Here is a 23,275-nt window from a genome sequence, read left to right on the forward strand (position 1 = left end):
TCGAGACTGGAGGCAGCTTATCGTTTGCCTTCCAATTTCCTATTGAGCCAGCTGGCAGTTGGCAAGAAAGGGTCACACGAAGCCCGAGAAGACCGTGCCACCATCTATCTCCTGTCCTAGCACCTTTAATTGGGTAGCATCGGCTTCCTTCCGTCGCGGGCAACACGCTCGTCTTTTCCGCGAAGCTCTTGCAGCTCTAGCTTGATCGGGGGCCAACGGCTAGGGACGGGTCCAACGGACCCTCCTGTGCGTTGGCGGCTGGCAAAACAACAATACAGACGAAGATTAACACATCCACACATCCTGGCCGGGGGATGGATTGATGTCACCCCTTAACGTCTTTTTCGCGATTGTTTGATTGGGACGCATCGGCGATAGAAAGCTGAAAGTTGGCATACTTTGACATTTGATTTGAGCCCGATATTATGCCAAACGCATTTCCAGGTCAGGTTAGCCCTCGCCCCGTTGGAGGGGGGCAATTTTGCCCCCCTGTGGTTTTTCTTGAATAGCAAGAAAACGAATTTCAAGTCTTAGGTCACCTTAGGTCAGGAGTTATTGAGGTCAAACTGAGGTCATGTTCGAGCAAAAATGAGCAAAAAAACATGCAATCTTGAAACGCTCACCAAATCTACAGTTACCAAGCAATTTCAAAGTTCTTTATATGGTCTAGTAGACAAAAAGCGGCTCTACAAAACTGCTATCTCGGATTTTCAAAATTTTGGGTTTTTGACCCCCAAAATTTCAAAAAATAGTTTTTTTAGAAAAACTAAAAAATCCAAAAAAATCCCGAATTTCGAAAAAAAGGAATATATGTGATAGTCCCTGTGCTCTTCTATATACATACCAAATTTCAGATCGATATCTCGTTTTTTGGCCAAGTTATAGTGAAAAACTGTTCAAAAATGATGACGTTAAATTTTTTAACCCAATTTTTAGCGAGTCTAGACCACATAGGGCAAAACAAAGACCACCATTGAACTCCCCGTGACGAGCTGCATCGAATCGATATCCATTTTATGCAAAAATATCAACTTTGAAATTTGACCTAATTTGACCTGACCTTGACTTGACCTGACCTTGACCTGACCTTGACCTGACCTTGACCAAAACGTGACCTAAGCTGGCCCAAAAGGCTGCCTGGCCCACACAATCTCATTTGTCATGTAAAATGGACCATAAAACATGTATCACACGACACTTTCATATTGTGACCCCCCCAGTGACCTGACCTCTGTGACCTGACCTGGTATCAGTGACCTCAAATAGCAAAATATGTGTTTGAAGAACATTTTCCCATCGATGATTTTCAATGAAATGCATTTTACTCGATTTTACAACGCATTTCTTGAAATGCCTGTAAACGGTGAAAATTCGACCTTTGACCTGACCTGTGACGTCATCGGTTTGACTTAGGTCAATAAAATTGGATCACAAGGTAGTTCCCTGATAGGGCTATCCAACACCCTTTGCCGCTTGTCGCTAGGTTGCGTGGTTCTCGAGATCTTAGGGTGGCGGGGCAAATTCCCCCCCCCCCCCCAACAGGGCGCGTTGCTCGGCAGAGCCCAAAACGGGGCGCGGGTTAGGTCACCACTCTATGACGCCCTGAGTAAATCTCTGCACGGTCCTAAATGTCGCAACCTCACAACGTTCTCAGTACTAGGGGAAACTCATACAGGAAGATAAAATTCAAAGCGCATGGTAACCTCTCGAGTTCTCCGAGACTCTCAAGTTGATAAGGTATCTGAAATTTTTCATAAAGGTCTCGAGGTCCAGGTCGGTCACGTTACTCGCAATAATTCAATGGGCGACTTTAAAGGCCTGCACTATGCGTTTTTTTGCGCGCGTTTTTTGCGGGTTTGCGTTTTTTCGCAATATCGTTCTTTATCTGAGGTCACTGATACCAGGTCAGGTCACAGCGAGGTCAGGTCACCGGGGGTCACAATATGAAAGTGTCGTGTGATACATGTTTTATGGTCCATTTTACATGACAAATGCGATTATGTGAGTTAGGCAGCCTTTGGGGCCAGCCTAGGTCACGTTTTGGTTAAGGTCAGGTCAAATTAGGTCAAATTTCAAAGCTGATATTTTTGCATAAAATGGGTATCGATTCGATGCAGCTCGTCACGGGGAGTCTAATGGTGGTCCTTGTTTTGCTTTTCGAGGTCTAGAATTGCCAAAAATTGAGTTTGAAAATTTGACGTCATCATTTTTGAACAGTTTTTTTCGCTATAGCTTGGCCAAAAAACGAGGTATCCATCTGAAATTTGGTATGTAGATAGAAGACGGTAGGTACTATCACATATATTCCGTTTTTTCGAAACTCTAAAAATGTTTTGGATTTTTTGGCTAATATATCCATGAAAATGCTTTTTTGATTTTTAGGGGTCAAAACTCAAAAATTTCAAAAATCCGAGATAGCAGTTTTGTAGCCCTGTCAATTCTACACCTTTTATGTCTTGATCATTTTTATGTATCTTCAAAGCTGTAGGCCTGACAGGTCTTCTCGCGAAGGTCTTTTTTCGGTCGAAAATGACAGAACATGACGTCATTCTGACGTCATTTGTGGCCAACCTATCATAGCCTCTGAAAAAAATGGTCACAATGTGTAAAATTGATGCCCGGAGGGGTCCTGAAAATTTCGTGGCGATATCTCTAGCCGTTTAGGAGATATCGACGGAAAAGGACAGGGGGCGTTTCGCCCCCCCCCCCCCTACGGTGCGCGGGATTTATTAACACGATGATGCCAAAACGGTGGCCCTGCGATAATCTTTGGTGAAGTGATCCACCAGAAACTGAACCCGTACATTGGGCAGCCACTTTACTTCAGACCTTTACAGCGGACGCTAGTCGCTGCAACTTTAATGGCGCATACCTTCGTGTTTTCCGCGAAGCTCCAGTTCAAGCGCGGGCGAAACGGCGAAGGGGGGGGGGGGCACCGAATCCCCTCTTTGGCCGTGGCTTATTAGAAAACCGATAGATCCGGCGAAGGTCATAGCCCCTGAGATCAATGGTCAGTGGTCACGTTAGGTCATGAAGTTTAACTAGTAGTTAATTGACGATAACTTTGAATAGAGACATGCTAGGGCAATGGACACGAATTGGATGTGTTCAGCTGAACGATACGGACCGATCAATGTCGAACACGACGGCCATTTCCGTTTAGGTTATGAGTTATGGCATGGAATGAGTGTGGACTTTTCAATTCATGTAAACCGTTTACATAGGCGGATCCAGAAAGGCGGTCTCAGAGGCTGCGGAGCGGCATACCCCGATACAGTTTCTCCAAATCACAAGAGCTCATCAGATATCGATTCCTTATGCACTACCGTGCGGTTTTAAGCGATTTTTTTTTAACAGAAGTTTTAATTTTTCTCTCTATTCTAACGACAATTGTTGATTTTGAGCTTTGAGTGGGGAGCATTTGCCTGAGTGTAATGCCAGTAGCGGCGGAACACCTTCAGTTAACCCGCGCCCGGCTGGGGGTCCTGGATTTCCACGCCCTGCTGGGGGGGTGTTTGAACACCCCCCCCCTTGTAACTCGGCTCCTGGGCCACGTAGCGATACGCGGAAGGCGGCGTTCGAAAGAGCGTCAAAAATAATGACGAAATCACTTCGGTCAATTTTTTGGTCAGGTCAAAGGTCAGGTCACCAGAGGTCATTGAAGGCAAAATTTCGCCGATTTCCAGGTCGAATGTCAAAAATTTCCAAGAAGCCAACGCATAACTCGGGAACCAATAGAGCTACAGCGCCGCGGAAAAGCGCATTCGATAGCCCTATTAACGCCCTTTCTGAGTAATTCTCTCAGATTTGACCTAACGTCAACGGTTTTGCCTGCAGGGGGCAAAAACTGCAAAAATAGCCGATTTTTTCGGAAACAGTTTTTCTGCAATAACTTTTGACCCAAGCCCTGTACGAGCTTATTTTTACCGGCATCGTGTTCCTCTCGTCAAGACGCATCGAATGAACTATAACTTGACCTTGAAAGGTCAACTTGAAAATTTGACCTCAGGTCAAGGTCATGACCTGACCGGAAAGGGTCATGTTGCATATCAGTCGATCCGTATCGTCGAGCTGAACACAGCTAAGGCGTTTTCATCGCTCTAGCATGCCTCTATCAAAAGTTATTTGCGAAAAACTGATAGATACCATTCGTGACCTAAGATGACCTCAGGGCATAAACAAGGGTCACGGACACCATTTTCATGTTCAGTGTGTCTAAACCACTTGTAATTCGGTGTTTGGGAGTGTTTATAATGTCTTTCGTCCAAAAGAGGCGCATTTCAATTTTCTCCCATTGACTTATAATGGGGAGGTCGCAAAATTGACCTGACCTTAGGTCATCGATATCAAAATTCTGAGATATACATTTTGTACATGCTATTGCTCTTAGCGATCGCTGAAAGTTTCAAAGCGATCGGTCACTCGGTGTAGCTATGACAGACATTGAAACTTTTTATGAGGTGAGGTCACTTCAAGTGACCTGGTGACCTGACCTTGAATGACCTTGGTCTGAAATTTTCACAACATGTGTAGAATTGATGTATGATAAGGTGTACCAAAAACGGCGGCGCTCCGCGCCGCCGTTTTTGAGATATTCGCGAAAAACCACAAGGGGGGGGGGGGTGTTCAAACACCCCCCCCCCCAGCAGGGCGCGGGTTAAGGGGGGGGGCCGGGGGGGTGGCACTGCCGACTTTTGGTCCCATTCTTTCCATGCAACGCCCATAGGGCTAATGTTAAAATGCCAAAATGAAAGGGGCACGTTGCCCAGGTGCCCTCCCCGTTCTGCCGCCTTTGTATAATGCCCCCCCCCCCCTAGGGTCTACCAATGACCGTTTAACCCGCGCCCCGCTGGGGCTCCTAGACTTCCACGCCCTTCTAACATGGTTCTTGGGCCACGTTACGACACGCCTTAGTGAGCGTCAAAAGTAATGAAAAAATTACTTCGGTCACTTTTTAGGTCAAGTCTTTTTAGGTTTTAGCCGGTCCCGTAGCTCAGTTGGTTAGAGCGTTGGACTCCGCGTGGTGAGAGCACGCGTTCCCGGTTATAACAGTCCGGGTTCGAAGCGCGACGGGCGCTCGACATTTATGGGCCTCCTGACAGGTATGGTTGCGGTTGGTGGCAGGCCGTAGCCAGGCGAAGTCAGCGAGGGGACCGGCCGTGTGCGGCTTTGTGCGCACGTTAAACTCTGGACTCTAAATTCTGCCATAGAATCGGAATTGCGCGATCGGAGGGTAGAGGGCAGGGTCATCGCAACAAGCTTCGCTTAGCGGTGGCTCTGTCCTTGTGAATCCTTCCCATTAAAAGGTTCGGACTAAATTTATAAAAAAAAAGTCACCAGAGGTCATCGAAGGTAAAATTTCGCCAATTCGGGCCAAACTTACAGTTTTTGACAAGCCGGTGCATTAGCTAAGGAACGGATAGAGCTATATTCAGCGCCACGGAAAAGCGCATTCGATAGCTCTTTTAACGTTCTTTCTGCAGACTGTTCTCAGATTTGACCGAAGGTCAACGGTTTAGCCTACAGGGGACAAAAACTGAAAAGACGTTTTTTTGCGGGAGGTGTTTTTCTGCAATAACTTTTGATTGTATTTTGTGCGAGCTTACTTTTATCATCATCGTGTTCCTCTCGTCGAGACGCATCGGACGAACCATAATTTAGCCTTGAAAGGTCAACTTGAAAATTAGACCTCAGGTCATGGCTGGCCACCTGACCGGCCAAGGTCTTGTTGCATACCAATTGGTCCGTATCGTCGCGCTGTAGGGGAAGGTGGGGTAAGACGGACCAGCTAAGGTTTGAGGCCGCATATCTTGCTACACTGCTCTCGTAATTCATATTATTTCTAGTCTTCGGAATGCTCAATCCTTCCTCTGTTGATATGTGTAACGACTAAATTTCAAATTAAAGACATCTACAGGGTGGAAAGTAATTACGCGAACATACTTTTTCGTCTTCTAGTAATGAAAAAAAAACGGCGGTGACATAAACAATATATGTTTTACTTTATCCTTATCTAGTTGCGATGCATTGACATAGGCGTTCCGGCATGATTTACATCAGCATGTGAAGATCTGTTGGCCAAAGCTCAGCCCACACCTTATGGAGCTGTCCAGTGAGGTAATCGGTATTGGTGGCTCCTTGCAGCTTTTAGACGGTCTCCTGAGGAGTCATCTGGATAGTTTTAATCGAATTGAGGCCCAGGCGTTTCACAGATCAGCTTTTGTATGTCCTGAAGAAAAACAGTTTCTCACAGCACCAGTATTGCGTTTTGTTGGCCGTGAAAGTAAGGATTTCACCAATCACGAAGAGCAGTTTCTTTGCGTCAGGCACAAAAGTGCGCTCAGTCATTTTGCCCCTTTCGTTGCACGGTGGATTAGACAGAGACACTCGTCTTGGAGGATGTTCCACCGGTTGTATACTTTATTTTAAGTGACCTTTTTTAGCGCTACACGCAAGTCTGACACCACCCGGGGGCTCGTGACCCACTGATGTGTTCCTTTGCCGGATGTTTGAAGGTTGGGACGGACGGGACATAGGACGCAACAGCAGCCCTCAGAGCAGTTGTTCTGCAGGTTTGACGGATGAAACAGTTTCACAGATGTCTCACCCAACCACAAATCCAGCTGCCTGTCCTCCTCTGTCCATCTTTGATTGCCTTTGAAAAGCTTCAATTAACAATTCTGCTGTTAATTCGTGAATTTTGGTCATCCCGAGGGTTTGTACGACTTAATTTTCGAATTTTTGCGTATTAATGTGCTAATCGTGATATCCTAGATCGGGTACCCGGCCAGAGTAAGCTATTTTGCCAGTTTTCGGGTCGACTGGCGTCGTTTTGTCGCCGACATGGTGACCACCCGCCCAGCGACAGAATTCGCCGAGGGGTTGCTGCCGCGGACGGCTTTGCTTTTTAAGTCCTCTCAAGTGTTATTATGTTTAAAAAAAAAACGTATAATTGTGCAATGCTGGTGCTGAGACCGCTACGAATCCCTTCTCCGCCAGTCCAGCGAAAATAATCACAAACGCTTTCCCTGGCAGCTCCAAATTGAGCTCTTTGCCCATTTCGGTCTTGTGCAGCGTATGGTGTCTGCACCATTTTAAGTCGAGAGGTGTTTAAGACCTTCCAGGTCATTGTTCAAAGTTAGGTCACTTTTGGTAGATGAGGCGACAACAAACACGACCAATTATGTTCCATGACAGCCCGTACTCATAAAAATGCTCCACTGACGGTCAAAATTGTAAGAAAATACATGTTCGCGTAATTACTTTCCACCCTGTAGGTGGTGGATGCTCTTAAAGAGGAACATTTCAAAAACTCAGACAAGAAAAAACGTGGGGTAAGACGGACCACCCAGCAGTGCCTGCTATCCGTTCATGTGTGTTAGGTACACTTCTGCTCTGTACCTACTCTTGTAAGAAAAAGTAACCAGAATGGTAAAATAACAAAATGAGCCTTTATTCTTTACTCATGTGTGATGGAAGTGCAGCTAAAAGCTGGGAACATTGTAAATTGTAAGAACATGCTGTTGCTCTTTTCAATCGCTGGAAGTTTCAAAGCGATCGGTCGTTCGGTGTACTTATGTATAATGTGCAGGTATCGAAACGTTTTATGAGGTGACGTCACTTGACGTGACATGGTGACCTGACCTTAAGTGACCTTGGTCCGAAATTTTCACAACACATGCAGAAAAGATGCATGATAAGGTGTGCTAAAACGGTGTTTTTTATAGATATTCGCGAAAAACCGCAGGTGGCTGTCCAAACACCAGCAGGGCTCGGGGGTAAAAGTATTGAGATAATGTGATGCTTATCGACGAGAGAAACATGATTGTACTAGTGAAGTCATTTGGCTTTGTGCCAAAGGTAAACGCAGATAACGTTTGCACGTAAACGTCATTTACTTACGGTTCCTGTGGATGCTGGAGGCTTATCCCCTTGGCATAGGGTTAAATCTGAATACGCATCAGTGAAAGAGCTTCGAAAGAGAGATCATTTTTTTGTCCGCGATGTTGTAGCACTGTTAGTGCCAAGAAGTTTGAGCCAGTTGGTCCAATGATGTCGAATTCGCGAAAGTTTGACCTTAGATGACCTATCCTGACCCTAATAACGATCGAGGAGCTTTCTTCATTGTTTATAATGCCTTTCCTAATGCCGCATACCGCCTGTCGCGCTGGGCCCTGCAGCCGAATTAGGGGGGGGGGCGTAAAAAGTCATCCCCTCCTCGTGTAACGATTGAACCACTGTCCTAACTCCTATCGCTGATCAGGTAGGTAGCCCATTTCCAACGATTCTAGGCAGCAACATCGCCAGTTTTGGTAACGTCTCGCCCCATTCACTCTACAGGAAAATACTCCACCGATGCCGTCGTCACCTCCCCCTCTCCACCGCCACCCTTTGCGTCGGTGTCGGTGTGCCGGGGTTCCACGCACTGGTCCGTCGCCCAGCCGCCGCACCGCTCCACCATCGAACCAGCCGCCCCGCACTCGCCTACCCTCCTGGTAACCGGAGCTAATTGAGGCGGTTATGTCGCGTAGGCAGGCACCACTCAAACACGCTGCCTCGTAACCGTGACTAAGGAGCGGTGGCCGCAGTAGTGGGTTCTATACCTGACCGTGGTGGCTGGGGGCTGGGGGAAGCTCGAGCTCTAGCAGGCGGGCCACTACTGCGCCCCTGCGGTAATCGAGGTGTGGACACGCAGGTTGTGTAAACACTCCACGATTGAGTGGATTTTGACTAGCGGCATTTTGCAACCTCGGTCGATGTCCGCGTGAACAGCGGTGACTCGCCTGTGGCTCTGACTCGGGGAGGAGAACAAAGGTAGAACGAGGCGAGCGTGCTGCGTTTTGCACCTGGATGTATGATTTATGAACGTTATCTGCCGGCTAACCCTGCAACCTGTCTACTTATTCAGAAGTAACGTTACACATGACGTGCGAATTGCATGTCAACGGTCAAATTATGGTTATTATCATCGATGAGAAAACACGGTGCCGACAAAATACACTTTCCGCAAAAATATCAAGTTTGAGAGACCTTACCCACTTGTCAGTACTTGTCTGGAGATTAAAACGGTAAACACCGTTTTCATCAGGACATACCTATCTGAGAAAAGAGCTTTGAAAGAGCCATCGAGTGCGTTTTCCTGCACGTCGCTGTAGCTGCACCTATTTGTTCCTGCGTTATGCGCCGGTTTGTCAGTCCTTCGATGACCTTTGGTTCGAAAAACCTTCGAACTGCTCCAAACATAAACGCGATAACTTCTTATGACTTTGGACGCTTTCGAATACCCTTTTATCGCGTCTTGCGACGTGGATCCGAGCAAGGGCGGCGCCACCGTGGGGGCAGTGGGGGCAGACTGCCCCCACTGACAGGAGGCCGTGGGGGCAAGACTATGATTTTGCCCCCCGACAAAACTTGGCTGAAGTTGGAAAGGGAACAAGACCTGTGCAATATTCCCGATAGGATAGGATGTGATGATGCAAACAAGGCTACAAAACTCCAATGCAAAGCGGTGGTGATGTGATGATGGCAAAGAAATTCCTTTATTTCCATAACTTTTCCTACATCTGGACAATTTTGGATGTCAACGGCTATAGGGGCACCGGGCAAGGTGCTCCTGAATTCTGCAGATCGGGGTGTCATACAACAGTAGTCACCTCAAGCTTGCCCTGCCCCCACTGGCGAAAATGATCGTGTCGCCGCCATTGGATCCGAGTTAGACGGGGGGGGGATGCGAAGCTCGAACATGCCCCCTCCCATCCCGACCCGGCTTAGCTCTCAACCGAATTCATATTTTTCTTTAGATTTGGACCACTGATGCCGACTTATTCTTTCTGCTCAATGACAATGACGTGGTAAGTGAAAACATGCAGATAATAAAAGCCAAATAACAATAAGATTCTTCCGCGGATTGAGACACTGGCGCATTAGCGTCGCCAGGGGGGGGGGGGCAAGCGGGGCAGCTTGCCCCCCCCCAACCTCGGACCGGGCACCCCCTGAGATCGATGCAGATCCGATGAGATTTTCGAGTCGGGAAAAAATGGGGGTACCTTTCGGAGAACGTCTGTGAGGTCAGACTCGGTTGGAGCGTGCAGTTCAAACAAGAGTCAGAGTCGCAGTCGCCAAAATCTTCAAGACTCCAGACTCGGAAATGTCATTGCTGTGATTCAGTCCATGTTGCTAGCTGGTTCTTTATTACATTTTATAGCTGATTTTCACAAGTTTTGGAGTCTGCTGACACATAATTTTCATTCAAAGCGTGACACGAAATCTTTGGGGCCTTTCTCAACTCTCGCCAAATGTCTGTGACAGGCAATATGAATGACATGACAGGCTATGACAGGCCGTTCTGTCATAGCATATGAAGGGGACGTGGGGCAGGGGGCTCCCAAGGACTGCGTCTGATGATGTCGATCGGCGCTGACTCAGACTCAGACGGTAGCGCAGTGTGACTCACATTCCCCTGACCGGGGCGCGGTCACCGTGAGTCGTCGGCGCCGACGACGGTCGATTGTTCGATTTGTCTGTGACCGGCCGGCCGACGCCCTGCCGCGGCCCGCCGCGCCGCGCCGCACTGCCCTCCGTCCCGCCGCGCGCGCCGGCAATCAGCCAATCAGCGGCGAGCGCGCCGGACGCGGCGGGCGCCCCGGGCTCGGAGGTTATAAAGCAGCCGGCAACGCGGCGCACGCGAGAGAAGGGTTTCCGTCCGCCTAGCGCCGTAGCACCGCCTGGCCAGGGAAGCGTCTCTTTGTTCTGCTTCTTCACCCCACAGCACACCAAATCAGCAACATGGTGAGTTTTGGTATTGTTTGCGTAAGTTTTCATAAAAAAGTATGTAAACGTCTTACTTTTGGCGGTTAAGCTCTCATTTCAAATCATGCATCAGCATTGGTTCGTTTTTTTTTTCAGGGTGTGGCTGGGTTACATTGTCGTCATTGTATGCTAGAGCGCCGTCTAGAATCATTCGACTCCCTCATCCGCGTTAACGTTTTTTTTTATTTGTAGTATGAACTCATGTTCTACTTTAGCAACGAGCACGACAGGTCGAAATAATCTGCACCGTGCTTTTGTAAACCACTTGATCGAACAACACATGAGAATTGAGATTCAGGGGTCGTCTTGTAAGGATGCTCGACGCTTAGTCAGTTATGCATGGTTTCGAATAGTTTCCTGCTCAGTATTTCATAGAGATCCATCATTTATTAGTTTTAGAATAGGCTCTGAAAAGGCCCCTGGTAGACGGGAGCGAGACTGGGTCGCCAGACGCCAACCACGTGCTTCACTCGGGACCGAATGAGAGGCTAGTCATTGAACGATACTTCGGAATGAACGTAACTTGTGGCCTCATTTTACCTTGTTCGGAACAAATGGAACATTCTTTTTTTCGAAAAAAAGTTATTTTAATGAAGTTCCGGACCGGCGCCGCTGGGCCGGCTGCCCCAACATGGCGCCCGCTCGGCCGGCGCCGCGCCGGCCGTTACGCTCGGGGCGGCGCCAGCGGCTGTGGGCCGGCCGTTCAAACTGGATTGCCAGCTGCCGGACGCGCGGTCGGCGGGAGGGAGGGAGGGAGGGGAGGGCGCTGCTACCGACCTTGGAAGGGCTCCGAAGAGCGGGACGATAAGGGTGTTACCGGTCAACGGCTTAGCCTCCATAGGGCAACAACTTAACCCGCGCCCTGGTGGGGGCTATTTTTTGCCCCCCCCCCCTCCAGACTTCTCGATATATCTCCAGAACCGCTGCGCCGATCGTCACCAACCTTTCAGTACCCTCCCGGACATCAATTGTACACATTGTGACCAAAGTTTTTCCAAAGGCTATGATAGGTTGGCCGGAAATGACGTCAGAGTGACGTCATGTTCTGCCGTTTTCGACCCAAAAAAGGGTTTCGCGGAAAGAGCTGTCAGGCCTAAAGCTTTGCAAATACAGAAAAATGATAGGCACACAAAAGCTTTAGAATTGACAGGGCTACAAAACTGCTATCTCGGATTTTTGAAACTTTTGGATTTTGATCCACAAAAATCAAAAAGTAGGTTTTTTAATATAGTAGCCAAAAAATCCGAAAAGTTTTTTTTGAATTTCGAAAAAGCGGAATAATGTGGTAGTCCTTACCGCCTTCTATCCACATACCTACCAAAGTTGAGATCGATACCTTCTTTTTTGGCCAAGTTATAGCGAAAAAACTGTTCAAAATTGATGACGTCAAGTTTTCAAACTCAATTTTTAGCAATTCTAGACCCCGTAGCGCGAAACAAAGACCACCATTAGACTCCCCGTGACAAGCTGCATCGAATCGATACCCATTTTATGCAAGACTATCAACTTTAAAATTTGACCTTTTTTGACCTGACCTTGACCTTACCTTCACCAGAAAGTGACCTAAGCCGTACCTGATGGTCTTATAACCAACACCATTGAGTTGGAAATAAAAAATTGGCCATTGCATAAAACATGCATCGCACAACCTTAGTAAAGAAAGTTGGGTTCATGTGCTGACCCTTGGTGACCTGACCTGTGACCTGACCTGGTATTGTCAGTGACCTCTAATAGCAACATATGTACTAGGCAACTGACGCCCTATCGCTGATTCTCGACAAAATGCGTTTTTCTCGGGGTATAGCGCATTCTCTAGAAGACCCGTGAACGGTGAAACATTTTATCTTTGACGTGACCTGTGACGTCATCGGTGACCCCAAGGTCAATGAAATTTGGTTCCATACGACAAATTTGACCGAACGCCGTTTGAATTTTGCGGATCCGTCCAGTAGTTTCGGAGATATGAAGGGGGGGGGGCAAAAATAGCCCCCCCCCCCCCCACCAGGTCGCGTTATAAACAGACCCCACCAGGGCGCGGGTGAAAAATAGCCGTTTTTACGAAAAATGTCTGTAACAAGTATGACTCAAGAGAGTCCCGAGATTAGGTACTTTTGCAAGTATCGTGATCCTCTGTGAGATGCGTCGAATAAACTATTCGCCGCATCTCACATTATAATTTGACCGTAAAGGGTCATTTTGAAAATTTGACCTCAGGTCAGGCCTCAGGGCCATGATCTGGCCGGAAAATGTCAAGCTGCATATCAGTCGATCCGTATCGTCAAGCTGAACACGATGTGTTTTCACCGCTTTAGCATATATCTATCAAAAGTCATTGTAAAAAACTGCTGGTGTTTTTCTATCACCGATGTTTGAGAGTGTTAAGAACGACGCTCATCCAAAAGAGGCGCAGTTCCCTTTTCTCCCATTGACTTGGGTATCCTTATTGGAGAGGTCGCGAAATTGACCTGACTTTGGGTCACAGATATCGAAATTCTGAGAATTACATTTTATACCTACATCCCGTTACTCTTATCATTCGCTGAAAGTTTCAAAGCGATCCTTCTGCTACAGCGAGCATTGGAACTTTTTCTGAGGTAAGGTCACTTGACGTGACCTGGTGACCTAACCTTGAACTGCCCGAGTCTGAAATTCTTATATGATATGAACAATTGCACCAAAAATTATTCGTTTTTTAGATGTTCGCGAAAACTGGGGGGGGGGGGGCTAAAGACGGCTCCTCCCCAGCACGGCGCGGGTTATTGGAATGATTACGGCGTGCGTTATTTGACAAAAACGCCTCTCCCCTTCCACTGCGCGTGCTGATGAGCCCCAATTGAAAATGGAATTGCATGGCATGCCACCGGTCGCCAGTTCCGTCGATCTGAGTCTTTGTTCCGTTTCAGCGCGAGTGCATCTCTATCCACATCGGCCAGGCCGGCTGCCAGATGGGTAACGCCTGCTGGGAGCTCTACTGCCTCGAGCACGGCATCCAGCCCGATGGCACCATCCCCTCGGACAAGTCGCTCGGCTCCTCCGACGACAGCTTCAGCACCTTCTTCGCCGAGACCGGCGCCGGCAAGCACGTGCCGCGCGCCGTGTTCGTCGACCTGGAGCCGTCCGTGGTGGACGAAATCCGCACCGGCGTCTACCGCCAGCTCTTCCACCCGGAGCAGATGATCTCCGGCAAGGAGGATGCCGCAAACAACTACGCCCGCGGCCACTACACCATCGGCAAGGAGATCGTTGACATCGTGCTGGACCGCATCAGGAAGCTGGCCGACCAGTGCACCGGCCTGCAGGGCTTCCTGATCTTCCACTCGTTCGGCGGCGGCACCGGCTCCGGCTTCACCTCGCTGCTGATGGAGCGTCTCAGCGTCGACTACGGCAAGAAGTCGAAGCTGGAGTTCGCCATCTACCCGGCGCCGCAGGTGGCCACGGCCGTGGTGGAGCCGTACAACTCCATCCTGACCACCCACACCACCCTGGAGCACTCGGACTGCGCCTTCATGGTCGACAACGAGGCCATCTACGACATCTGCCGTCGCAACCTGGACATCGAGCGTCCGTCCTACGCCAACCTGAACCGTCTGATCGGCCAGATCGTCTCCTCCATCACGGCCTCGCTGCGCTTCGACGGCGCCCTGAACGTGGACCTGACCGAGTTCCAGACCAACCTGGTGCCCTACCCGCGTATCCACTTCCCGCTGGTCACCTACGCTCCGGTCATCTCGGCGGAGAAGGCCTACCACGAGCAGCTCTCCGTCGGAGAGATCACCAACGCCTGCTTCGAGCCGGCCAACCAGATGGTCAAGTGCGACCCGCGCCACGGCAAGTACATGGCCTGCTGCATGCTGTACCGCGGTGATGTCGTGCCCAAGGACGTCAACGCCGCCATCGCCACCATCAAGACCAAGCGGACCATCCAGTTTGTCGACTGGTGTCCGACCGGCTTCAAGGTGGGAATCAACTACCAGCCGCCAACCGTGGTGCCCGGCGGCGACTTGGCCAAGGTGCAGCGCGCCGTCTGCATGCTGTCCAACACCACTGCCATCGCCGAGGCCTGGGCCCGCCTGGACCACAAGTTCGACCTGATGTACGCCAAGCGCGCCTTCGTGCACTGGTACGTCGGCGAGGGCATGGAGGAGGGTGAGTTCTCCGAGGCTCGCGAGGATCTCGCCGCTCTCGAGAAGGACTACGAGGAGGTCGGCATCGACTCTGCCGAGGGCGAGGCCGAGGGAGACGAGTACTAGATTTGCCGAGTGCCGTTCGGCCGCGATCTCAATTCCACTTCACGCGCCTGTTCCATTCCGTTGTCCTGTGGAAATACAGCTTGCTTTCAATAGTAGTCTCGTGTAGTCTTTGCAACTGACGAATATAGGGATTACGATTTTGAAGCCCGAGTGTCGTGGCTGGGCCAAAGCTAATAATGGTGCGAGCAGACGTAGTTCGCAGGTGGCGCCACCTGATCCAGCGGATCTGTTATTTCTCTGAGCTGACACTGGCGCCCCATAAAGCGCAATCTACGTCATCATTTCTAACTTCATTTCCATCGTTACGCTAGACTGCTGGCTAGAGGTCGGATGATGTATCCAGTCATCCAGTCCATAGTAAAGTACTAGTGTAGGCCTTGTCCCGAGTAAGAGTATCGGAAGAGGTAAGCAACGACGTTTACTTCTCTAGTAAAGTACTAGTCTAGGCCTTATCCCGAGTAAGAGTATCGGAAGAGGCAAGCAACGACGTTTACTTCTCGCCCTGGAATGCATTAGTAGATGAATGTGTTCACCTCACGTCTGACCGTGCCAGCACTTGGCACCAGCCGATACAGCAGAACACAACACAACGCTCCCTAGCGGCTCCCATGGGACGCGAGCGAACTACATATGGCTGTGGATTGGGCTGATAAACGAACTTCAGTGTATGTTAGCTGTGATGCTCGGCCACAGCCAAATCTTCGTTGAGAATTACAATTACAATGTGTTACTGCAATGTGGAATGTCCATTGGCCCCACGAATGCCAATTTGGCAGGGAAATAATTACGACGAAGATAACGACTTGACTGAAAACTTACGTTGCAGTAGCGTCGGGTACCCTAATGCCCCAAATGAACGTAAATGCAGTCTCCAGTGCATACCGGGTATCGGTGCGGCGGATTCATCAAGTCCGACCGAGGAAGGGCTGCTAAATTTGAGTCACCTAGCCAATTTACCGGGGCAGGATGGATGAGGATGTCAATTAATTGGGTGACTCAAATTTAGGAGCCATTCCTCGGTCGGGCTAGTGGTGGATCCACCGCACCGATGCGCGGTTACATAAGTTCAAGAGAGACTGTACGCTAGCAAACCAATTAAGCGTGAAGCATAACACTCGGTTCTTAAATTCCTTATATTTATATCTTTAAAACTGTAACAAACAACAGTCTTAGTTGAAGGCACCTGATGACACTTCATCGGAGACGGATTCACTACTTATGAAGCGTGTCATATGGCACGCTCTCACGCTATAAAATCATCTATTTATATTGCATACCAGGGAGCACCTCGGGGAAACGTCGCCTGCCACTTCAAGACATCAAACTCATACTTAGCACTCGTTACTCGTTAAGTCGGAGACATTCGTCACTTAACAACTCTGTCACCGAGCTATGATAACACCATTGCCGTTACTTGCACTATAACCAGGCACTGCCATCAGAACGACTGCAACACGGAATCATAAGAGGAAATAAAGTTTCCCTGCAGGCACTTCGGCGCTGAACGTCCGCCCATGATACGTCGTTGACACGTGTTTCATAAATCTTCTAAATGAGTTGCGAACTGCCTCATGGACTGATATCAACTTCGACACACACTGGACAACACGGCTCCTGCTATCGACGATCGATCACGAGGAAGAGCACTTCCGAACCACAAAATAGCAATAAACAGCGCATCTATTGCAATCATGTAGGTAATACGGGTCCGGAATGATCAAGTCATGCAATGACAACAAGTCATGTTCAGGGAAAGGCAATTCGAAGACCGATTGACATGGTTCATAATTCATTCAATCGTTGCATCTTGCATATGTCATAAACGTGTCCATGATTAACTGGAACAAAACTGCATCCGTCCTTTCATGGCTTGTCGCACGCATGGATACCTACATTACACAGCAGAACAATAACACGCATACAAAATTACCGAAGTGTATCTACTATGCCACGAGGGTACAGTCGATGTTTTGGTCACAGAACTTCTTGGTCAGCGGTCACACATTGAAAGGAAAACAGATCGACGGAAAATGTCAACGAATAAAACGTTCTACATAAAATTATCTAATAGCCTGCGATCACGAGTCGGTGATCTTTTGTTGAGGCTCTGCCTGCCGATTTCATTGTTCCGTTCCCAATATAGAAGTTGTCGCTGCCAAACGGGGAGGAAGCTTCGATACGGGTTTAGGTGTGTTTGTCGTGTGACCCCGCTTTGGCTACAACCAGCATTCAGCGGGTGTGACGCCAAGTTCCTTTCATTGTTATACGGGCTTGGAAGTCACTTATTTTGTTATTTCCACCGTTCAAAGCTTGCTGCAATGGTGTCACTCCGACCGTGAAGGGCTGCTGCTGCGTTTACTGATCTCAGAGTTTACTTCTGGACGATGGCGTCCTCTCAGAGTCTGCTGATGAGTCACCTCGGTCTGCTGATGGGTCACCTCGGTCTGCTGATGGGTCACCTCGGTCTGCTGATGGTGCCCCCACAGTCTGCTGATGAGTCACCTCAGGGGCTGTGGGCTGTTGCTGTTGCTGCCCGCTCAGAGTCTGCTGATGGTGACGCCGCTGTCGTCGGTCGGCGTCGTCGGGGTGTCGTCGATATCGTCGGTGACGGCTATGGTCGGCAGGGTGACCAGCGGCAGGGCCGGCTCCGGCGGCGGCCCGCGCTGCCCGGCTCCAGTCCGGCCGCCCCGGCTCGGAGGCTCATCCTCCGCCGTGGCGGCCGGCAGAGTCGCCTGCGAGCTGCAGGACTCCTGGGAGGAGCGGCGAGCCGTGGAGCCCTCCGACTCGGGAGGGCTCGGGCTCGGCGGCGTCGCCGTGCCCGACTGCCGGCCGGCCGGCTCCGACTCAAAGTCCGACTCCTCCGTGATGACGAAGGTGGGGTTCACGTGGCCGCCGCCGGCCCCGGCGACGGGCCGCGTCGGCTCCGGGGAGGCCGTGGAGCCACTCTCTGGCGTGGCGGTGCCGCGCGCCTGACGGCAGACCGACACACAAATTAGTCACAAATTAGTCATCAGGGTGCTAAGTGGAAAACTTGGACACCATGATCCATTGGTCGGATGTTTACCTGTGTGGCGTTCGTACTGCACGCTCTCAGAGGTGTCAAGCCGTTTGAACGAAACACGCATCGGCGAATAATACCTCGGTTGGTAAGTCGCATGGCGATCACCTCACCTTTGTAATCTTGGGGCCGAACACAAACGGAATGTTGCCGTGCTGAAGTGACGTCGGCTGTAAACAGAGCACGGATCACGCGTCAATCAACTTCTTCAGTGCCACCCTACGAAGTTCAACAAGCATCTACGCATCATTTTCAACTTTCACATAACTGAAAGAGAGGTCTCATCGTGTTTGTGACCGAAGCAGTGATATAAAATCAAATATCAGGCATCAAGGCACATGTTGGTTCCCCAGTTATCCGCAGCGCGGGCCTGACCTGCAGGGAGTTGCTGCGGCTGCGTAGCGGCGGCGTCTCGCGCAGGGAGCGCCGGATGCGCAGCGACTGCCGGTGGTTGCTGGCGCGCGACAGCGACTCGGAGCCGGGCACCGAACTCTCGCCCTGCTCGGCCAGCCCGGCCAGCATGGTCTGCGCCGTCGGCGGCAGGAACACCATCTGCGACATGCGACGCGCGTTGAGTCGGCGCCGCCGCAGGTGCGTCTCCACCTCCTGGTCCTCTTCGTCCACCAGGTTCGGGTTGTAGCGGAAGTGCAGCTGCGGAGGGGCGGGGACATCGTCAGCGAAATAGCACTAAGTCAAAACTCTACATGTAACACTGCCTGGTCTTTATATCCTCAACATCACACATCGATAGGCGACTGCCTTCTCTGAGAACGCCGTGGATACCTTGTTGAAGGGGTTCTCGCGGATGGCGTGTCGCAGCAGCTGTGTGTCCGTCTGCGGAGACGGTGAGCGGAGGAAGACCGAGTCGCGGCGACCTCCGCTCTCCTCGTCCTGTGGGTCTCTGTCGGAGACAGCCGGGTCGGAAGTCAGACCCGAGACGCGACATAACACGGCTGCATGCTGAAGTGTTACTCAAACATTGCGCATACACTGCTTTGTTTTGGTTAGAACATGCTACATAAGACGATGATTTTCGACGCGTTTTCGTTCAGAGAAATGGAAATAATAATGTATGAGATTTCTCTTTAGGTCGTTGATGATCCAGTGAATAGGAACCCTAGGTCGTTGACGAGCTCCATGCTCGCGATAACTTACTTCTGATCGTGGACGGTGGCTCCGAACACGGAGAGCCGGCGCGCGAAGCCCTGTTTGAGGTCGTTGACGATGGAGGTGCGCCTGCCGCCGGTTCCGGGTAGCGGCGGCGGCTGCAGCGAGCCCGTCCTGCCGTCGGCAGGCAGGGTGGACGAGCGTCGACCCATGCTGAGGCCCAGTCCGTCGGGAGGGATCAGAGACGGACGCCGACCGTCGCCCATGATGGACGGACGACGCGCGTCGCTCAGCGAGGGTCGCGTCATCGGCAGCTCCGGAGTGGTCGCGGAGATCCGGCGCAGCCACGCCTGCGGGTCACGGATCGGGGCGTCAGGCGAGAAATACTCCTAACGAGCGGTGGACACACGCCAACACTGCTTGGCATGGTGGTGGACGTTGATATATCGCTGCATACCTTAGGCTAAAACTACGCTACGGTACGGTACTAACAAAACTGTAAGTTAAGGTGCGTAGCTACCCTGCGACATTATACATATACGTCCAACTGCATATGCCACAGAAAACTGCTGGGTGGTGACTCCCTGCCCCATTTCAATCGCGTTGGGCCCGCGATCAGCGAAGTTCTCACCAGCTCGTCCTCTGGCAGCGGCAGGTTGACGGCCGAGGAGAGGCGGCGCTTGATGTCGCCGTTCGGCGAGTTTAGGATCGACTTGCGCCGCATCCAGCCCGGCTCCAGATCCAGGTGGCCGTCGTCGGCTGCCAGCGAGCTCTTGCGCTGCGGGGCAGGGAACAGATTAGGAGATGCGGTCCAACAGAGCACATGGGCTGAGACGTGGGCATCAGGGTATCCCAAAATGCGTGATTGGCCTCACCAAATTTGAGCTGTGTAAACTGCAAATGATTTCACTTACATTTACGTTAACATATATTGAGACGGGTTACACAGCACATTGGGTGGTTGTGTAACCCAATGTGCTGTGTAACCCGTCTCAATATATATTTGTCTATTACTACTCAATTTGCGTTAACATTTCACCGCCTTTTCTCGAACCTTTCGTCGTCAGCACGGTGTACTGTGTAGTTGTTTCTAATAACTGTCGCTATACACGTGTTGTGCGTCGGATACTCACGTCCTTGTCCTTGTAGGCGGGGTACGAGGGCAGTGACGACGTAATGGAGCCGGTATCGAAGTCCTTCTGCGTCTCCAGGACGGCCGCCGGCCCATACAGGTTGGCGTAATGCTCGTCGAGTACCAGTTTGTCGTACAGACGCGCCAGGTTGGACATGGGTGGGGTGTGCACCAGCCACGGCGTCAGGTACTTCTCGTCCAGAGTCTCCAGCCGCTCCTGGGGGACGGCACGGGGGGAGATGTCACCGCAGGTGGCACATGCCACATAGCTTTGAGAGATTTAGGCGATGCAAATCCTGGCTGCAGCATGCAATATGCATGTCAATGCTTGTTCAAAAATTTGGCGCTTGAAACATTCCGAACTCGGTGAAAGAAACCATTCAATAAGACCACGTATCTTTTGTATCACTCTAGTAAAGAGTGATATATATCTAATTTGATTTAATTTCAATAATTTAATAGATTTTAACCTGAAAGATGGTGCCGTTTCCTTACTTTCAGCCGGTTGAGGCCTCCGTAGCCGACAATTTCCTCCACTCCCTCGGAGATGTGATCGAGCGATGACGTCACAATCTCCTCCACCAGTGTCTTCTCCTCATCGTCATCCAGCTTGATTCGGAAGAAGTTTACCAACACCTTCACTGTCGAGCCCTGGGGAAAAAACGCAGGATATTTAGCTGTGATGCGACCGAGTCACCGATTCGTTCCTAGCTCAGTACAAAAAAAAAAAAACACACACAGAAGATTTAGCATGCATTACGTTACGTTTACAAGTTTATAATTATTGTAAACGTAACGTAGCCCCTGCTGTCACGAGTGCATTCTCAAAACATAAACACTACACACTACACATCCTATCGGTATCATTTACTTGATTTGGGATGTGGACTGTGAAAAAGACGGCTGCTTTATTCCATCACGTTTTTTGATAGTTGGACCGAGGACCGAGGACCGTGGGCCGATAAGAGTCCAGCACTACCATCACTACCGATTTTCTCGCGCTTACCGAAGAGCTCGCGATTTTCCCGCGCTGAGCCTGAGTCGCACGGCCACTCACCTGAACGAAGACGGTGAACAGCACAATGAACAGTGTGCATGTGACGAACACCTGTGCCGTCTCCTTGTCGATTACATCCCCAAGCATCACGACCAGGGAGAAGCCGACGGCGCCGCGCAGGCCGCCATACGCCATGATGAACTGCTCCTTGCGACCGATACGGTTCATTCGGTTACGGTTGGCGAACCAGGTCAGTAGGTAAACACCTGCCAACGGAAGCCGCATATGCAGGTCAGAGGACGTCCGTGAAGTTAGCGTCGTATTCCGCGACGGATTCAGCGTCGAGTCCGAATTTCAACTAAACCCAACTTATCCGATGCAGTTTGGGACGCTGATTCCGAATATCGTATTCATTTCAAATTTCAAGGTCATCTTCAAGGTCAAATCACGGATTGAAATTGAGACCCCGATTTTTCCTACACCGATCGTCCGATCCGATTTCTGAAGGTCGCATTCGAAAGCTAGGGTCAGAATCTCGAATTCCCTAATATATACCTTATTAAAAATATTTGACCTTCAAGGTCAAATCACGGATTGAAATTTTGAGTCCCCCTATTTTTTCTACACCGATCGTCCGATCCATTTTCTGATGGTCGCATTCGATAGCTAGGGTCAAAATCTCGAGTTCCCTAATATATACCTTATTAAAAATATTTGACCTTAAAGGTCAAATCACGGATTGAAATTTTGAGTCCCCCTATTTTTTCTACACCGATCGTCCGATCCAATTTCTGATGGTCGCATTCTATAGCTAGGGTCAGAATCTCGAGTTCCCTAATATATACCTTATTAAAAATATTTGACCTTAAAGGTCAAATCACGGATTGAAATTTTGAGTCCCCCTATTTTTTCTACACCGATCGTCGGATCCAATTTCTGATGGTCGCAATCGATAGCTAGGGTCAGAAACTCGAGTTCCCTAATATATACCTTATTAAAAATAGTTGACCTTAACCCTCGCCCGCACATGCCATTTTCCCATCCTAGAACGCACATGGGGGGGGGGGGGGGTGGTTGCCACCCCCCCCGCGCCATTTCGTTCCTGTTGGAGATAGAGCTTAGCAGTAAAGACCAAAAAGATTCTTTGGGAAGAGACGAATCCAATGATACCCAGTTTTACCTTCTCAGGTCAGTCATTGACCTTCCAGGTCAGGTCAAACTAAAAAATGTTGCTGTTTTGGGTCACCGTTGGATATCAAGTGTGCTGCTTATCAAATACCGATGACGATGCTGTTTTCTGGTGCCAAGCCAGCTAGAACCTCTTTGTCACACTACCCGACCAGAATTTTGCTGCTGAGGTCATTTCAGGTCAAGTTAGGTCAAGGTCAATTATATGTGTTTGTATGTCTGTGTGTGTCTGTGTGTATACTGATGTGTGCACCGATTGTTTTTGGGTCCATATTACATGAAATCATGATCTGAGAAGCTTTTACCAAAAATGCAGTCAAAAAACTTCAAAAAAAGTAAATTCAGCTTGCCTAAAACGCAATTATCTTAGGTGACCTAGGTTGACCTTGACCCTGACCTTGACCCCTGTACATCGTCGAACAACATGTTCCATGATAGGTAGGAGGTAAGACTGGCAAAAAAGGCCGAAATCAGGGTGTCAAAAGCTCATAAGGCCCATGGCAAACGCAAGATGTTGAGAATTGGCCATTTGGGTCATGACATGACCTGAAAAACAAGGTCATATCTCCGAAACCAAAAATCACAGAAACTTGAAATTTTCAGTGGACATCAAGAAAGGATAGAGGAGCAGCTATACGAAAAATCAGCCTTCTAGCTCTAAAAATGTGGAGTGCAGAGCAGAAAGACTACCTGGGGGGGGGGGTGGCAACCACCCCCCCCCCATGTGCGGGCGT

At 49.8% G+C, this 23,275-nt stretch overlaps 2 protein-coding genes across 3 annotated transcripts; one reads left to right on the top strand and one right to left on the bottom strand.

The window, feature by feature from the left end:
- Positions 1–10,339: 10,339 nt before the first annotated feature.
- LOC122366925 (tubulin alpha-1 chain-like) lies at positions 10,340–15,154 on the top strand. The gene is made up of 2 exons (XM_043339594.1): positions 10,340–10,788; positions 13,713–15,154. Exons 1-2 carry the CDS (start codon positions 10,786–10,788, stop codon positions 15,057–15,059), a joined length of 1,350 nt encoding a protein of 449 aa, XP_043195529.1. The 5' UTR covers positions 10,340–10,785; the 3' UTR covers positions 15,060–15,154.
- A 1,024-nt stretch (positions 15,155–16,178) lies between these two features.
- On the bottom strand, positions 16,179–21,615 carry LOC122366924. Of its 2 annotated transcripts, XM_043339593.1 has the most exons (10): positions 21,414–21,615; positions 20,852–21,007; positions 20,358–20,573; positions 19,856–20,002; positions 19,273–19,574; positions 18,901–19,018; positions 18,493–18,768; positions 18,231–18,287; positions 17,562–18,028; positions 16,179–17,476 (listed from the first exon to the last, which is right to left on the bottom strand). In XM_043339593.1, exons 1-9 carry the CDS (start codon positions 21,579–21,581, stop codon positions 17,597–17,599), a joined length of 1,872 nt encoding a protein of 623 aa, XP_043195528.1. In that variant the 5' UTR covers positions 21,582–21,615; the 3' UTR covers positions 16,179–17,476; positions 17,562–17,596. The 2 variants fall into 2 exon arrangements, with proteins under 2 accessions (XP_043195528.1, XP_043195527.1); XM_043339592.1 differs by having other exon boundaries at positions 16,179–18,028.
- Positions 21,616–23,275: the final 1,660 nt, after the last annotated feature.

The sequence above is a fragment of the Amphibalanus amphitrite genome, unplaced genomic scaffold (genome assembly GCF_019059575.1).
Source record: "Amphibalanus amphitrite isolate SeventyFive unplaced genomic scaffold, NRLGWU_Aamphi_draft 000839F_arrow, whole genome shotgun sequence".
Taxonomy (NCBI): domain Eukaryota; kingdom Metazoa; phylum Arthropoda; class Thecostraca; order Balanomorpha; family Balanidae; genus Amphibalanus; species Amphibalanus amphitrite.

What these genes read in the sequence shown, in the direction of transcription:
- LOC122366924 (XM_043339593.1), bottom strand. Translation starts at nt 21,581, where the DNA reads ATGAACCGTATCGGTCGCAAGGAGCAGTTCATCATGGCGTATGGCGGC. An exon ending in CCGCCTACAAGGACAAGGAC is followed by an intron (nt 20,003 to 20,357) that starts GTGAGTATCCGA and finishes CCTGCCCCGCAG; the next exon opens with CGCAAGAGCTCGCTGGCAGC. An exon ending in TCGGCCCCAAGATTACAAAG is followed by an intron (nt 18,029 to 18,230) that starts GTGAGGTGATCG and finishes GTCTGCCGTCAG; the next exon opens with GCGCGCGGCACCGCCACGCC.